The sequence below is a fragment of the Phyllostomus hastatus genome, unplaced genomic scaffold, assembly GCF_019186645.2.
Source record: "Phyllostomus hastatus isolate PE091 unplaced genomic scaffold, TTU_PhHast_1.1 phas_contig_1, whole genome shotgun sequence".
Taxonomy (NCBI): Eukaryota; Metazoa; Chordata; class Mammalia; order Chiroptera; family Phyllostomidae; genus Phyllostomus; species Phyllostomus hastatus.
The window spans coordinates 24058910-24076598 of NW_025333498.1; the positions used below are offsets into that span (position 1 = coordinate 24058910).

The 17689-nt window shown below is 37.8% G+C and overlaps 1 protein-coding gene across 3 annotated transcripts in view; it reads right to left on the bottom strand.

The window, feature by feature from the left end:
• Positions 1–773: 773 nt before the first annotated feature.
• CSRNP3 (cysteine and serine rich nuclear protein 3) overlaps positions 774–17689 on the bottom strand; it is a 197354-nt gene continuing 180438 nt past the window's right edge. For all 3 annotated transcript variants that reach the window (XM_045860726.1, XM_045860906.1, XM_045860812.1), the window contains 2 exons: positions 12542–12838; positions 774–11186 (listed from right to left, as the gene is read on the bottom strand). In XM_045860726.1, coding sequence (XP_045716682.1) covers positions 10131–11186; positions 12542–12838 — 1353 coding nt within the window. In that variant the 3' untranslated portion in view covers positions 774–10130. The remainder of the gene's footprint in view (positions 11187–12541; positions 12839–17689) is intronic.

The following is a 17689-nucleotide window of genomic DNA, read 5'->3' on the forward strand; positions in this document are numbered from 1 at the left end:
ATATCGAAGAGTTTGGATTTTATCTTGTTGGCAGTGAGGGAGGAGCACCACAGGGCTGTGTTTTAAGTGACCAAAACAACCACATTTCAGTTTTGGGGTAATGGCTCAATCACATATTATTTAACTGTCAAAAATATGAAAACAGTGTCCAGATGTAAGAAAACAAGTTGTTTGAGGACAGTGACCTGCATATAATAGATTAGGAAGTATCTGTTTTCTTCTCCCTTCATTCTACAGCCAATAAAAATAAGTTTGGTTACCTTAAGTCGGCATTATTAAACAGGTAGACTATGTAGGTCCCTATGTGTACACATATATTCTAAACATCAAATCACACAGATCCTGCTTTAAGCAAAACAAAACACAAACACTACTGACCAGGTGAATTACAGGGTGTGACTTAAAGAGGTTGGATGTCTTTGTAAAAATATCCTCCTCAATTTCAGTTGCATAAGGGGTTCCTGGCCCTCCCTCATATTTACTTCTACATCATCACTTGATAAAGGAGTTGAATAGTTGGGGAAGGAAAATGTTAACAAGCATCTCCACTTAGGGATCAGACATCATGAAGTTAACAGAGCTTTGAGATGGTAATATGAGTCCTTTCACAGGAGGTGGCTTCACACAGTTTTTTAAGAATGTCTGTTACACTGAGGGTGGGAGGTATTCTTGCCTGTGTTGTGATAGCTCAGGATGTCAGAGCAAAGGGTTTACACAAAATGCAACAAAACTGCAACAGCAGATACAACTTAGAAACCAGTTTTACTCTGCTGCAAACAAATGGACAAGATATTGTACAATATATAATAAAAAGTACAGCACAGTACAAGTGCCACTAATAAAAGAAACTTAAGGATAAGACTTAAAAATGCTTATTTGTAATATATGTATATATATACACACTGCAATAAAAAGCCACAATAAATACACAAATTTCCATGTCATTCATAATAAATACTGAAAAATATAAATACAGAAGATTACAGCTAATATGAATAAATTATTACAACATAAGGTCCAGGTTCTGTCAAAATTATTGTAGCTTATTTCATATACCCTTTGGCATCTTTGATGTTATAACTTATACACAAGAGAAATCAGTCTAGAAATTGTGTGACATTCAACATGACATCTTAGTGTACAGTGAGTGATTCTGTGTATGAATTATAGTCTGATTTTCTCCTCTTCTGACCTTTCTATGTGATTAAATTACTATTGAAATTGAGTAAACATAATAGCAGAAATCAACTAAAAGATGAAACCAATCACAATGTCAAAAATGTTACAGTGAGTTGATCTGAATTTTTAAATTACTTTTTTGTCCACAGTAAAAACAAATAAGAATAAAGCAAAACAAAACAATCTCAAAAGACTTCCCTTGTGTAAAGCCCATTCCCAATGTCCAAATGGTTCAACATAGACTGGAAGATAACAACCAAGTGCTCTGGATCATTCGATCCACCATTACATTCAGCTCACTAGATTTCACCAGAATTTGCAAATGCATCAAATTTCTATGGCAGCTGGGAAGTGGAGACACAGTCAATGTCTAAAATTGTGATCAAGATAAAGATACTGCAAAAGGTTACGTTTGTCTATGCAACTGATTATACACATACATTTTAAATGGGGAAATGCATTTTTGACCAATGTCAAATGACCTTTTCCTATCAAATTGATATACCCTGTGACATTGAGGGAAACACATTGAAATAACAAAGTGCCATTTTCTGCATTAACAGGCATAACCAGTACATATGTATTAATAGTACTATCTTAAGAGGCTATTATTACACCAGAAAGGCAATAAACTAAAATGAAAGCATATCAACTTTACTAAGACACAATAAAGGCGGAGGTTCTTAGGAACAGAGTCATCATCTACAGGCTTTAAATTTTTTAAAACTATTTCTGTACTGTAAATGTCTAGCGTTTATTTTACATCAAACACTTTTGAAACATGTTTCACGAACTACACCTTAGACTTACTTCCATAGAGGTGCCTAAAGTCAATTAAAACGTGGGCCAAATGATTCAACATTCTTTACAGAAGATTCTATAGCTTTTTTTAAAGCAAGAAAGGTTATTTCCCTTTGTGTTATTTATGGTGGTCAACCACGCTGATGTGGCTGTCATTTTACAAGAGCATACGAGTTGGGAAGATAAGCAGCTGTACTTAGATTTTAAAAATCCCATGGAGAAAGGAAACATTTCAGGGGTGTTCCTCATCTTCAGGTTAGTTCAGACTCTGAGTTGGAAGCAACTAATCAAACAGAAAAAAAAAAATCCAAACATTTTTTTGAAAGCTGCAGGCAGTGATTGGGTCAAGTGATGTAATCAGAAAAAATCACTGCCCTCCTGGACGCCTCCATTCGTTTTCAGGCCTTGTCAGGGTGACACATTTTAAATCATTTTGCTGCTCCTTGAGAAGGCAAGCAGCTATTATTTAAGTAACATGGAGACAAAGGCTGGGATCAAATGGTGGGCAAGTAATTCTCTGGGGTAATTTTATTCCACATCAGACTCTCCACAGCTAGTCCCAACTTCCCTAGAAGGGGAAAACTTGAATTTCTCATTTGTCATTTTAGGGTAAAGAAACATGAATGAGAAAGTATTTATTTAGAAGAAGTTAAAAATGCTTTTTTAAAAACTTTAACTTCTCAGAAAGTCACTTTTCCTGAAATTGTCTCCTGACACCACAGATAAAACAAAACAAAAACAAAATAAAAACTCCAACTAAAGTCATTATTTGTTAAGAGCAAGTCATGTTACTAGGCATTGTCTCAATACCCATATCTTTATTTTTAAAAACTAATTTCTTAGGAGACTTATAGGATCATTAAATATAACAATTATCAAAGGTAGGGGAAACCCAACTTTATGTCTCTCAGTACAATGGCCCAAATCACCACAACTGTTGCCAGGTGCCTAGCTCACAACAACTGGCCAAGATATTTTCTTATTGTGAGAAAAACCTAAGAGATCTGGATTGTGTTGCCAAGGAAACCGCTTTCCCTAGAGATGTGAAGAATAGATGGGTAGCTATCCCGTTGGGCATGCCTGAGCGACAATCCTCCCTGGAGGTAGATGGATGAGCCAGATGACCTCTGGAGATCTCTACTAGTCTCACGACTATAACGTTCAGAGAATACAGAAAAATCCCAAGTTTTCCCTTGTTCACACAGTTGGCCATTGTGAGTATCTTTGAAAAAATTGAACTATTCTGAGATACGGTTTGGCATGACTAGTGCCTAATGAATCAAGATTCAGACAGTAACCTTTGACAGTGGACCCTATTTGATTATAGTATTAAGGAAATGACTTTGCTAACTACTAAAATTTAAAGTCTATCAAGTTCTGATATACTTTTGGTATTATTAAACCACCTACGGATCAACAAATAAATAAGTAAAAAAAAACCCTCAAACTAAAAACAAACATAAAACTAACCTCAGACAAGTTAGGTATTTAAGTTTCTCCTGCTCAGAAGAACTCAGATATGGATTCCATTTCACTTCTTCCTTCTCTTTTATATTTAAGTAAAATTTCAAAATGATACATAGATCTTTGAATTTGTTTTAAACATGGCCGGCTTATTTATGGCTAAGGAGATAAGCTTAGTTGCCAACATAAAAATGAGCAAAACAAAATTGGATGATTTTGCTATGCAGTTAAAAATCTCAAACTCTAATTTCTTAGGGGACTTGTGGAGTCATTTTTTTTTAATCAGGAAGCCAGACCTCCGGGACGGGGTCTCTGGTGTGGACTCAGAGTGGCACTAGGACTTGATGAAGATCTCTGGTGACAGAAATCCCTAGATAATTTTTATAGAGATATTTTCCAATTCAACTTTCTTCCAAATATTCATTAATAAATGTCTTTTAAGATACTCCTAAGCCAGATTAAAGAAAATATCAGGAGAAAGCCAAAATAAGAAAAAAGAGGTATACTTAACAAGCTATTTCAAAATTACAGTGGAAATCAATTAGGTCCCATAAACTAACTTAGACAAAGGAAAGATTAATTTCTACCATAAATTTGTCTTCTCTTAAATTCTTCTAATCAATATACATTATCTTAAAAATATTTAACTGACCTCACACATCACTAAAATGAAAGTTATTGAACTGACTGGACTATCACCATGGTAATGAGCAATGCAAAGGGAGGAATGGCATCATTAGCATATTGAACACAAATGTTGTCCAAAATAAATTCTATCATATTTTTGAAACTTTAGTTCTGCCAGAAATTTTTATGAGATGTAATAAAGTGACATGCTAGAGTTGGCTTCTTTTGAATTATAAGTGTAAAATACCAAATAAAAAATTACCCTGTATAGTGATCTATGTATGTATCATAAGCAAAAGTAGTCAACGTGACTCAAATCTTTGAAATCACCCCATTTTCCATGAATGTAAGAAGCATCTGTATTTACTAAATTCCAGGCTACAGTTAATTAGATGATACAAATCGCGTGTAGCACGTGGACTGGTTTAGGCTTCAGATCTGGTTGTACACACCTTCCCGCTTCCGCCGTTCTTTTTGAGTCACCACTGTCAGGATTCAAAACCCAGGCCGTGGTGTTTGCTCTCCAGACTGGTACAGAGTTAGGCTAACCCAGGACTGCCTGCTAGGTAAAATCCAGCTCATATAAAACTTTTCAGTTTGAATTTTGATAACAAAGAAAACAAAACAAAGCACCAGCATTGGTTAGGAAGGGGCATCTCATGGTCTGGGTTGAAAGACAGGAAAAAAGTTAAAGTCAAACTTAGAAGTGACTGTTTTTTTTTAAGAGTCACATCTAATATACAGATTGGCAGGTAAATATTAAAGAGCTCCTTTATTTCCATATTTATTACTTCTGACAATAGTCCATCAGTCATTGTAATATAAATTAGGTTTAAATCTTAAAAATAGTTTTTTTCAGCTTGTTACAGCTGTTTTTATTTTATTTTTTTAAGCATCAAATGATTTTTAGATAGTAAGGGGTAACTGGTGCCACAGTGGGCAGCTGATTGTGAGCACCCGCAGGGCTGCGAGGATGTCCACGCTGTGACCGCCTCTTCTAGGATTTGGACTGCCATTTGTGAATCTACTATTTCCTCCTATAATCAAATTATAGTTTTTCAGCTCTGCTGAAACTTAACGGTTCTAAGGAAGACACCGTCACTTTTTAAGCTTATATCCCAACCTCACCCCACCCTGACATTTCCATAATTATAGTGAGGTTTCAAGTTGCAGATACTCAGTTAAAGTTAGTCAATTAAATTATTTAATGCTATAGAAAACATCTGATAAGTTGTGCTATTTGTGCAAAGCTGGAGCATTAGGCTTAGGCATTTAAGTTACTCTAGCCCAAATGAGCACCTCTCAGACAGAATAATGTAACCAGTAGTCACAAATCTGTGTTAGAATTAAGAATGATTAAGACTTTAAACTTTTGACATTGGTTGTGTTAAGGATCTAAAGAGCTCTGGCTTCAATGACAGTAAAATCTTGCCTTTGAAAACATGCCAGTGCTTTCCTTTTAAGGTTGGTATGTTATATACCGACTACAATAATAACACTCTGAGCTCTCTGTGCGAGAATAAGGAGCAGATGCCATTTGAAAGGGAAAGATTAAGTCATATTTGAAGAAATGGAAGGCTTTGTGCCACCTTTTAAATAGGCAGTCTCCTGTTGACTTCTGAGGATGTCAATTTTCCACCCGCTAATTTGATGGTTTGTAACCCCAGCTAAGCGAGAGGGCAGAATGACCTCTTCTGTTTTCTACAGGCTGCAAGGCAATGCCTTTGAAACTTGGAACTAGGGTTTTGCTACTTTTGATAGGCTGTTTATAAATAGAAGAGTGACTGTGTTTCCCATTGTTGTTACAAAGGTTTCCTGAAATGTTTCCTGGGTTATGCATGAGTCAACCAGCCTTTGAAATTGTCTGGTAGGAGACTGCTGGTGTAAATTTAGCATCACTTATATAGGTCTCACACTGAAGAAGCAATTAGCTGAAAAATCTCTTTTTCGTTAGATTCAGTTATTCTAGCTGGGTCCAGATTTAATTCATAAATTTCAGATGGGGCAGAGGAAAGGAGGAGGATACAGGAAGTCACATTAATTTAGAAAAAAAAGAAGTATCCTTTTAGCAGCAGTTTGCATATAGTTAGACAAGAACTGATGTCACACTTTCTAATATCACTTTATAAAATCACAAATTAAAAGGATTATAATGAGGCTTGATTATTCCATGCCAGTCTTCATCATTGTAATCCCTTAGAAATTTGAGCGTCCCCCCACCCCCCACATTTTTACCACCTAGGAAAGTTCCTCTAACATAGTAGGTGTTCAATAAATATTTGTTGGAAGAAAGGATTGTTACTTAATAAATTCTAGATATTACAACCAAAGTGTTATAACTTGTACAACAATATCAGAAGTTTAATCAAAGAACCAGAAATATATAAAAAAATCGTATTTTCTGTTTCATGATAACCAAACCAGAATTTTGTTCAGAAGTCATCTGAATGTAAAATTTTAAAGAACATAATTATCTATAATCTCTTTGCTTCTCGATTAATTTGTAACTCATAGTTGTTTATTGCTGAGTTATATATAATTATCAAGATTTTATCATTCTAATAAATGTTAATTCCACATTTTATATGTGGCTGGCACAATAGGAAAATAGAGTTTCACCACAAAGAAAAAAATTTCTTTCAAAATGTAACTATAGTAGTCAATTAACCAAAAAACATGAGACAAACAGATTTTACTTAAGTCTTAATAATCAATGTTCTGGAGGTGAGGAGGGGGTGGCAGGACCTTAAGTAAACCTCTTTCATTGACTTCCTTTTCCCAAAGGAAACCTAGAATGACAAAGGAAATGCACATTGCTCCGGCCTCTTGACTTGCAAATCAATTTGGCCTGGATTCTAACTGGGAATTAAGCTCCAATAAAAGGTAGAGGGCTGGTGCTAAAACAACAGGGACTAAAGCAGGAAGCTTTGCCATTGAGAGTGAATAACTGAAGAGCTGTGTGTCAAAAAAGACCATAATTTGGTTAGATACACTACAGCGGCACTGCAAGAGCAGCAGGTCCGGTCATTGTGTCTTGGTATAAAGATCTTAAGTGTTCTGACTGGCTGCATCTAGCTTGATCCCCATTTTAAAAAGCTTAGAAAAACTGTAGTGCTTTCCTGGCATGTGGGCAGTATTTTTTTGAATAGAAGGGCTATTAATGGGGAAAAAAAGTCAGATGGAACACTGTGCTTTCTCAGCTTTTCTGGGAAAGGAAATAACAATGACATGATGCCACCATTAGTGTTATTTGCAACTTTGACCCAATATTTTCAAATTATGTATGGCTTTAAAAATTATACTCTTTTCTAGACCACATTTTTAGGTTATAAAACCCAACCAGATTCTAAGGTAGGAAAAATTCAGTACTTATTATTGGCCATTGCATAAAAATCTGTCATTCTCCAGTGAGTGGTATACATCTATTTGTGTGTGTGTGTGTGTGTGTGTGTGTGTGTGTGTGTGTGTGTGTTTATGTGCATGCATGGTATATGGGCGTGTTTTAACAGGTGACCTGCGTATGCAGTTTGTAGGAAATGTTTAGGGGTTAGATTAGGTATATGAAACTTTGGAATGGAAGCTGTCTTGGTTGGAAGGTTAATGTTTCTATGTAGCAGTGACTTTTATCCCCAGTCGGGCAGACAGGGACATATGCTCTGGGTTTTTTGTCTGTCTGTCTGTCTGCCTGTTTCTGGGTTAAGCATCCTTTAGGAAATGAAGCTACAAAACAGAGACCAGCCAAACATAAACAAGTAGGCGTCAGCCTTCTTTGGAAAATGAAGCTGAACTGAACTAAATATCTATCCTTTCCGAAACTGGACTGACATTCTACCCATCAACTCTGCTCCAACCAGAGCCACCTTTTCCCCACTCTGCCGTGCTCTGTGTTCCAAGAAGAAGCTACACGCTCCACTTGTAAATACTTCAGTTGTTTGTAACGGTCCAGCAAATATGGCACACACGATTCTTTCCTGTGCTTAAATAAAGAACAATAGCCTTTCATTATTTTTCTCTTTGGGCCTGTGCTCTTTAGATTGTGTGGATAGGGAGAAAATTTTTGGAGATAAGCACTAAAACCTGTAACTTTGTAGACAATACCAGATATACTACTGAGATTTGAGCAAAACCCCAATCTCATTTGCCCAAAGGGCTTATCTTTCAAAAGGAATGTCCCTGCCCTCATTATTGCTACCTCCGTAAGGACAAACCCACAGATCCTTTAATGCTAATAGTAACAGTTATCAATTTGGCCCAGTGATGGGGCAGAGAAGGGGCAGGAACACACTGCACAGTGGGGGAGCTGCCGCGTAAACACATTTCCCCAAGTTTTAGTAGAAACTTTTCCAATGGAGGACTTTCTTTAGATGGATCATTTCTAAGTTCAGTTAAAGAAAGTAGTATTTTTGTAAGGAACTGAAGTCTATGATATATTTATATCTATATTGCTAAACATCCAAGTCTAAGAAACATAAAAAATAAGTAGCAATGCAGTCACTGAATAGCAAGGCATGTCCACATTTCAAAGAGGCATAAAATGTGAAATGATATAACAACAGGTCAAAAATAGGAAAAAAGATTTAGCATAGTCATATTGTATTGAAAAAGGAAGATAAAACACACTATTTAGTTACCTAAATTAATTTACAGGAACATGGGAACTTAGAAGTCCTCCGACAAACCAAGTGCAGATAACCTAAAGGTGGGGAGTGCATGTTTTGTTTCTATCTGTCCCCTTTAACAGAGAACGTGAGGTAATTAGAGAGCATTCAATGCATTCTGGACTGTTCTGCTAAATGTCCCAGGCAAGATAAATCGAAATGCTTCAGAAAAGTAAGGCCTAGTTGAGTATCTGGGTAGAGGCCCCCCTTCAATCAGCTGGTCGCTAAATGGAAATCTCACACACTCACTTTGTAGAGATGGATTGATCCTGCTGTAGAAAAGGCTGGTTGCTGAGACTGTGTCTCTTCCATGTTCCTCAGCCTCCTCCTCTGCTCTCACCGAGTTAGGTCTTCAGAGTGGTGAAGGAAAACAGGTCACTTTTCCTTCATAAAGTATCACTGGATGATTCCTCTGCATTAATTATATGAACCTTATACTAGATACAGATTTAAAAATTTTTTTTTAAATTTTTCATCTCAAAGATTTCTCAGTCCCCACCCCTCACAAGTTACCATGAAGGGGCACTAAAGTGCATTTTGATGTAGGGGAGTAGAGTTTAAAGGTGCTGTCCAAGCTAAGAACCGAGATGATGCTGTTTAAAAAAGAAAGGCAATTCCTTCTACCTCCATCTCTGGAGTCAACTGAAGGAGGGCAATGAACTAGACCCTCACCAAAGGATTGTCCTAACTCTTAATTTTAGAGAAAACTGTGTAAGGACCTGCACATATAGATTCATTTATTTGTCCGAAATAGCAAAAATAGGCCTATTTCACCCTTAAGAAAGTATTTGCAAATCTGATCAGTTATGATCATAAAAACGTGAATGGATTCCAGATGCAATCCATGGGGGCATGCTCGGTGGTCCTAACTATGTGTCTTCAGCTTAAAAGAACATGCTGCTGTTCATTTTCATCAAACATGACTTCTAACTACCATAAATAAAATACACATGGAACGATGAAATCTTTTTCTTACAATAATTACTTTTACATTTAAAAAGTCACCATCATCTTCAGATAATATCGAAAAGTAGGACTCTAAATCTTATTAATTCCCAGTCTTAGTTAACAATTTTGCACAGGCCCGATAATCCAAAACTTGGAGCTCTGATCTACACAACTTGGCAGGTTTCACACAGTTTGACAGGTAGGCAATTGTGAGATATGCTTTTTTAAAATTAGCATTTTCTATCAAAACAGTCTGAAATCTTTTAAAATCCTCATAGAGACTGCATTTGTGCAATGCCACAGACACGCAGCTAGAAAGGAGAAAACAAAATACAGTCTGGAAGATTCAGTCCAAGTTTTCTTGGTCCTCAGTTTACACAACCATGAGCCCAGGAAATCCAATTAAATACAGTGTTTTAAATAGAAGAGCAGGTCCTAGAATAACTTAAGATCCTAGACAGGGACAGTCTCAACCACAGGTGACTTGATGCACTCTTCGTGCAATCTGCTCTTTTCCGCAAGGCTCAAAGAATTTTCAGCAGAATGCTCTGAAATGTGACTGTCACCATGTAATGTAGACACAAACCCTTCCTGAGAGGGGCCTTTCAAGTATGAGTGAAATTCCATTTGAGGATGATTGGACCTGTGTTCGGGATATAAGCTATTGCAGGGCACACCACTGTCATTTTCTGAAGAGGAACAGCAAACGATGACAGAGGGGTTGGCAGCTGGGTAATGGGACGTGCCGTAGGCCTCTTCCGCTTGTCGGGCATAGTCAACAAACTGCTCCGGGGTCATGGTGTAAGGCACCAGCGAGAGGGTACCATTTTTGACAGTTTCTCTTTCAGCATAGTTCTCAGAGATCTGGTTAGGAGTTCCAGGAATGTGGCTGTCTATTTGGTAATACAGAGTTGAAGAGTTGGCATAAAAAGAAGCATTTTTCGTGTGGCTTTCGTGAACGGCGGTGCCATCAGAATAACAAAGGACGGAAGGAAGAGGGACAACTTCAGCATGTGTACCCAAGCCTTCCACAAAACTGTCCCCTTTCTCGTCATCCTCCTCCTCCTCTTCCTCTTCCTCCTCTTCCTCTTCCTCCTCCTCATCTGACTCACTAGGTGCCAAGCTCTGAGTGCTAGAATCGGTGACTCCACTGCAGAAACTACTCCCATCATCCTCCTCCTCTTCCTCCTCTTCTCCTTGGCAATCTAATTCCTCAGCAGACTGCAGGTGCAGCACTGCAGCCTGGGGGTCAGTTTCAATCTCAAAATTGTCTGCGATAGAATATTCTACGGAGTGAGCGACAGGGCCCATGGAACTACTGTGAGCACTTATCTCACCATGGCAGCCATTCAGCGTGGGGATTTGCTGCTCTCGGTTTTTCTCCAGTTCAAGTTTCATTATTGTGTGCAAAAAGTGGGTCCGGACTCGGATAGGATTAAATTCAATTCTACCTGCTGTGTTACTACATCCTTCTTTAGTGCAGCCACATGGGAAAGACATTCGATCCACCTTGGAAGGAAGGACACAGATTAGCCCCATGGAACTCTTACAAACCAAATAAAAATCCAGAACCTTTCAGCAACCCCTTTGAATCTGGGATTACTTAATTCCACTTTGCCCATTACAAATGACAATCAAACTGCAAATAAAATTGAAAAGGTAAAGTGAAGGCTTAAAACATGAGTCAACCTAGTTTTGAAACCTATATTCAAAATAAAAGTGAGTTACAGTAATATACTAAAAATATGGTGTGTATTTTTAGTGTGCTGACCCTCCTGTTCTTTCTTTACTTCTTCCTCCGCCCTCCCTTTCTGTCCGTCTCTTCATCTCATTAACTTTGCTCCTTTTTTTTCAATGCCTCTGTCCTTTCCCCAAGCTCCCTTTCCTTCTGATGCACGTCAGCTCACACACCCAATTTTAAGCAAACAAACGTACTGCTTCGTCTCCAGCTGCTATTTTTAATCTGAATTATATGACATCCCCATACTAGCCATCTCCTTTTTTATTTATCATAAAATGGGCATCTTTGTCCAAGTTGTCCAGATTGACACCACTTGGTATCATGTAGCCTGACAATTCACTCTCCTTGCTTTACCTTCTCATTCTTTCGGATCCTTGTACACGGGGCATGATGAGCACTGCGGGGCTGTGACGGGCATGCGCACGTATAACTTTACCTGGGGGACTCACGTGTTTAGGTCCTGGCTCCCTCCTTCCCCTCCCCACTCCATTAGACTACAAGCTTCTGGAGTAAAGGGGATGCTCTTTTTAACCGATATCTTAAAATTAATTGAGTGACTGGAATCTCTAAATAGAGTAGTGGGATTTAGCTAGTGTTATTGGACTGAATGTTTGACTCAAGTGATATGTAGAATTCTGGGCAATCTAAGGGTGTTCATTCCTCTAATCAGCCTGTATGCAGACCAGAGCACAGATAATCAGAAAGAACTCGCCCTGTTGGCCACCTTATCCAAACATGGGCAATTTCCAGTGCTACAGAGGAGAAGGCAGATTCTTACACAATCATCCTGGTCCCAATAAAAAACAGCAGCAGATGTCACAACCAGAATCTGTAGCTGTTTTCTGACTCTGGAATCCTTTTTCTGTGAATCTACCTCAAGCAGCTGTTCAGCTGATGAGAACTGTCCTCTTCTGCCTGCCCGAGGGACTCTCCTTATTTAAAAAGGCCAAGTTTCTACCTAAAATAATGACACCTAGTTTTTAAACTAGTCTTTAGTAATGTCTTGCCTCACCCCAAGTTTTCTTCTACATGTCGGAGATTTTGTTACATGTAAAACAACGGCATCTTTAGAAGATGGTGTATTAACTCTTGTCTTTGGATTCCCTGAAAGGCACATCCTTACCTGACACTTGATGCCTGCCAGGCTGCAGGTGCATGTTTCTGGATCACAGAACACACGGCAGTCACAGCCACAGTCCTCTCTCGAGAGACGGATTGCTCGCAGCTCATGCTTTTCTTCAACATCAATCTTTTTCACTCCAGAGGCCCGCAGCAGTGCTCTTCGTTTCTTTGTCGGCAGAGGTTGTAGGAAGAAGTACTCATCTACCTCTGTGTTGTCTAAGTCAATATCATCATCAGAAATGTCATCCACTGTAAGAGTGCCAGCTTCTTCAGATTCCACTGTGCCATTCTTGGTCATCTGGAAATACAAAGCAGCAAACAAAGGACTTCGCATGTGCAGGGTCCAACATCCTTACTTTTATAGTTGGTAAGGATAAAACTCTTATACAACATCGTGCCCCCATAATCAATAAGTGTTTGTGGGTCACATCATTTTCATTTATTTTTCTCTTTAAAGAAGTCACAGTGAGGAAAATGAAGGCATCAAAATGATAGCCTTTTAAATGCACTGTTAACAGAAGACTGTTAATTGGATCTCTTAACCTCCTAATGTTAGGGCTAGAGTTGTTAGAGGTTTTAGCCAGTGCAATGTGAAAAAGACCAAAGGTTACAGATGCCCATCAGTGAAAGCTATTTTTAGACTTAGTTCATGATGGGCAGCTCTGATGTTGGAATAAATATGTCCTTGTTCAGACTTGATGGCATCTTAGTGGGAGCCCCTGTCACCTAAATCAGCAAATGTGCTGTCCTTGAAATAACCACCCTGCCTTTTGGTATCCAGCAAAACCGTGTAGTAGGGAATAAAGTGGTGCTGCATTGTGCTATTGGGATTACAAACACAGTTGCCCTACAGAACATTCCAAGAATGAGGGCTTGATATGAAGCAATCAGTCAGGTCAGTGTGCTCTCAGTAAGACAAGGAGCAGAGGGCAGGGCTGGGAGGATCTCGCCAGTGGGCCAATGAAACAATCAACTCAGCTCTCAAAGGAGTTCACCTGGACCTGTGCCCGAAGCAATACCTTCCTCATTATAGCTCATGTGGACAACTATCTACCCATAACTATTCTGCTTCTATTTATATTTCTTCTCTAAATTAATTTCATCCATCAGTAAACCCTGAATCAGTATTTTACTTCATACTGTTATACCACTACATATGATATCTTTCATAAAAGAGCATTTAGAAAGAGACTTTTTTTCTGAATAAAGCAAGAAATGTATTCTGAGGAGTAGCAGGGGATTAAATGCCAAAACTCTGTAAAGAATTATTAAAAAAAAAGTTGTAAATATAGAAGCTTTTTTGATTCCGTAGTTTTTAAATTTATTCATAAATGTCACTAATTGTAATTAGTACCATGCTTTTTGATCTTAACAGTGGCTCAGTCATTACACAGTTAAAATACTCTGGTGACATCAGATATCATTCTCTCCACTTCACAGAAAGGCTGAGATAGGAATTTAGATAAGAATATTAATTATTGATCTGAAATCCCAAACTGCATTACTCTGAATGTACTGAAAAACAAATAGAAAACTGGCCTTAGCCCTCAAGTAGCGGAAACTACACAGTAGCAAGTGTATATTAAAATATATTCCAAAAGGTCCCTGAGATGCATTTTCAAAAGCTGCTATTGTATTTTTTTAATATCTCAGAGCTTAAATCTGTGTTCTTACAAACGTGTGAATTCCCCTTTATTAGGTTTTGTTTCTTGTTGTGATCTGAAATTTATTTCCTTCCTTGACATTTCTTTACAAAGGTATTGGGTAAACTGCTTTTCATGTTTTCAGAATGTCCACTATTAAGATGTTGCTTTGATTGGTTGCTGTTACCACTTGTGTTAATGCTTACTTCTTATTTCTTAATTCTTATTTGTAAACGGAAGCATCTTTCCATCTGTAAAGATCTGATTTGCTAAGGAATTCAAGTGTGTCATTGTCTACCATCTACACAGTTCTCTGTGATAGGAAAAGCTGCATTAATAAACAGGAAGTTACTTTTCCCACCTTGTCACCTCTGGCATTGACATTTATTTTCATTAATTCTTGGCTTGCCTAGGTGACCCGCATCAAGGCTCGGACTCCACAGCACATGTAGAACACCTCTGCCTCGGTTAGCATGACCCATTTCAATATGTCCTTCTTACTTAATCTCCATGTTCTACAATATTTATGCTCCCTTGTGTAACTGCTAACATCACAAAAAAAACTCCATTTTATATCAACAGGATTTGATTTGTTTTTAAAAAGTGGTTGCTATCAGACAATACATGAAATCTAAAAGTCAACAACAACCAAAAAAACCCCACAAGGTTTTAGGAAACATTTGAAAACATAAAGAAATTTAGGGTACCATGAATGACCAACTGGAACCTAAGAATTTTTAAAAAATTGCACTCAAATAAACTAAAGATGCTTATTATTCCACATACAAATGCCCTTTGAAATAAAATCTCATCTCTTATTCTCACATACTTAAATTACAACAAAGTCTGTTGCATCCTCAAGATCTAGTGCAAAGAAACCAGGAGTCTTCTGAGATTGCCTCGTCTCCTTTTGCCGTCACCTTCACTCCATGACCCATCCTCACAAGAATATTAATTTTTTACGTTTTCTTCTTTCCCTTTCAACATCATTGAAAAATGAAGTTGAAACTGACATACAACTTTGTGTAAGTTTAAGGTGTAGAACATGTTGATTTGATACACTTATATATTACATAAGGATTAGCACTACAGCAAAACATCCCATAGTTACTCTGTGTGTGTGTGTGTGTGTGTGTGTGTGTGTGTGTGTGTGTGTGGTGAGAAGAGTTAAGACTTTTCTTAGCAACTTCAAAGTACATAATACTGTAATCACCCTGCTATAAGGTAGATGTCCAGAACTAATTCCAGCCCCTGGTAACCACCATTTCACCCTCTATTTCTGCAAGTTCTGCTTATTTAGATGCCTCATATAAGTGAAATCATACAGTACTTATCTTTTTCTGTCTGACATATTTCACTTAGCATAATGTCCTCAAGGTCCACCCACATTGTAAATGGCAAGACAGTCCTCCTTATCATGGCTGAATAATATTCCTTTATATATCACACAATTTTTCTTTTGATGTGAGTGTTGCCTTTCAATGTCTTTACACTATCTTAAAACAGATTCGTTGAATTTTCAGACTTTAGCGCATCAGATGCAGCCTCCTTATTTTATGCATTAACAAGGATCAGATTAATTGTGACGCTCCAAAACATGTTTAGATTCTCTCACCCCTATTTTAATGTGCTTTTCCCTGTATCTCACAGACAGATTCCAAGTTTCTGACAGTACCTAATGTAGTGCTGAGGGATTCTAACATGAGATCCAACACAATGTGTCTCAAAAACTCTTCTGTTTATAAAATAAAAGCATATAGAGTAACCAGCACATTCACACAAGTGCTCTCTTTTGAGACAGATGTTTTGGAAGGCAACCTGGCACTTGGACCATTTCTAGTTTAGTACTCTTTCCTCCAAATAATGCTGTCTTTCTAATAGCCCAAAGAAAGCTTGCCAAAAAGTGGTGTTTAAGGAGATGGCCAAGTCATCCTGGCCCTCAAATCTGCTTTTATTCCTGTGAACGCGTGTTTGGGAAAAACAGCGGTTTGAGGTGGGGGTGAAACAGAGACGGGAGAAACAGATGTTAACACAAGAATAATATTAGTAACAGTTTTGGACTTGTGTGCTAGGCACTGTTCTGAAGACTTTACCTACATTAATTCATTTAGCATCACAAAAATCTCATGAGATACACATTATCATTATATCCATTTAACTGGTGAGGAAACCAAGGCATAGGAATGCTAGATAACTTGCCTAAGATCGCAAACATGAGGACATGCACTAAGTCACAACCTAGATATCTGACTCTACAACTCATGCCCTTAACTGCCATGATAATTACATACACACACTGTTTTGCTATAATTAATACATACTGAATACTGTTGTGCTTCTGTTGTACTAGGCACTAGTTGTATCAGTGCCTAAGACACAAACCTTGAGCTCAAGGGACTGGAGTAAAGAGATGAGAAATCAAGTAAATTTCAATCCAGTTCATGAGGATTTCCTAACTGAGGGTAAACACAGGGCATTTGAGAATATGTAGAAGGGGCACCTAAAGGTGAGGCTGGTGGTGGGGTGAGGAGGAAAGACATTCACATTTAAGCTTAATTCTGAAGATGGAGTAGCAGTTAGATGAACTAGTGGAGGCAGAAGGCATTCCACACTGAGCAACGATAGTTTCAAAGACCTCAGGTAATTCACAGCATGAGGTATTCACTGGCCTCAAGTTTATCCAGATGACTGGACTTGTATGGGATCCCTTGTCTTGCTCCATAAGCAAAGAATAGAAAGCATGTAAAGAGCAGATCTTCAGTGAGTAGCTCTTCTGTTCCTCTGCCTTAGCCATCTTACAGGTGATAAGAACAATTCGAGATTGAATTCAATGATCTTTATCGTATTACATACCTATCCTATATATGTGTACATTTATTTATATTGTATTGGAAGGATCTCAAGGTCACAGGCTCTGGCCTCTGTGCGTGTGTGTGCTCATTTTGTTCAATGACGATACTTAACATGGGACTATGTGAATCTGTCCAGACTCACTCTACAAAGGAAAAGACTGCAACTTTTTAAAAGCAGATAGAATGGAAATATCTTAGTTTTCCAAATCTATCTGACATACACTGATAAGTATGAGTAAGCAGCTTCCAAAGGCCAACAAAATAAAATCTTTGTGGATCTAAACACACAGGATGGGACACATTACAGTCAGAATCAGTGAGGTGATTCTGAAACTCTTCTGGGTCAAGTACAAGAGAGGCTCAAATGAAAACAAACTTTCAATCGTTTTTTTCTCATATCATACAATGGGTGAATTCTACTATGAATTTCAATGCAAGGCAATCTTTAGTGAATTAAATGAAAATAATGCAAAATGATTATGAGAGAGAAACAATACTGAAAACATGGACTAAAATGCTAAAAATAAAACACAACAAAAACATGTATTTTCAGCAGTAAAAAGGTACTCTTATTAATAAAATCTCCTATGCTTTATATAAACTACTTTATCTAATTTGCAAACAATTTTATGAAGTCTTTGTTTAATAGATGAG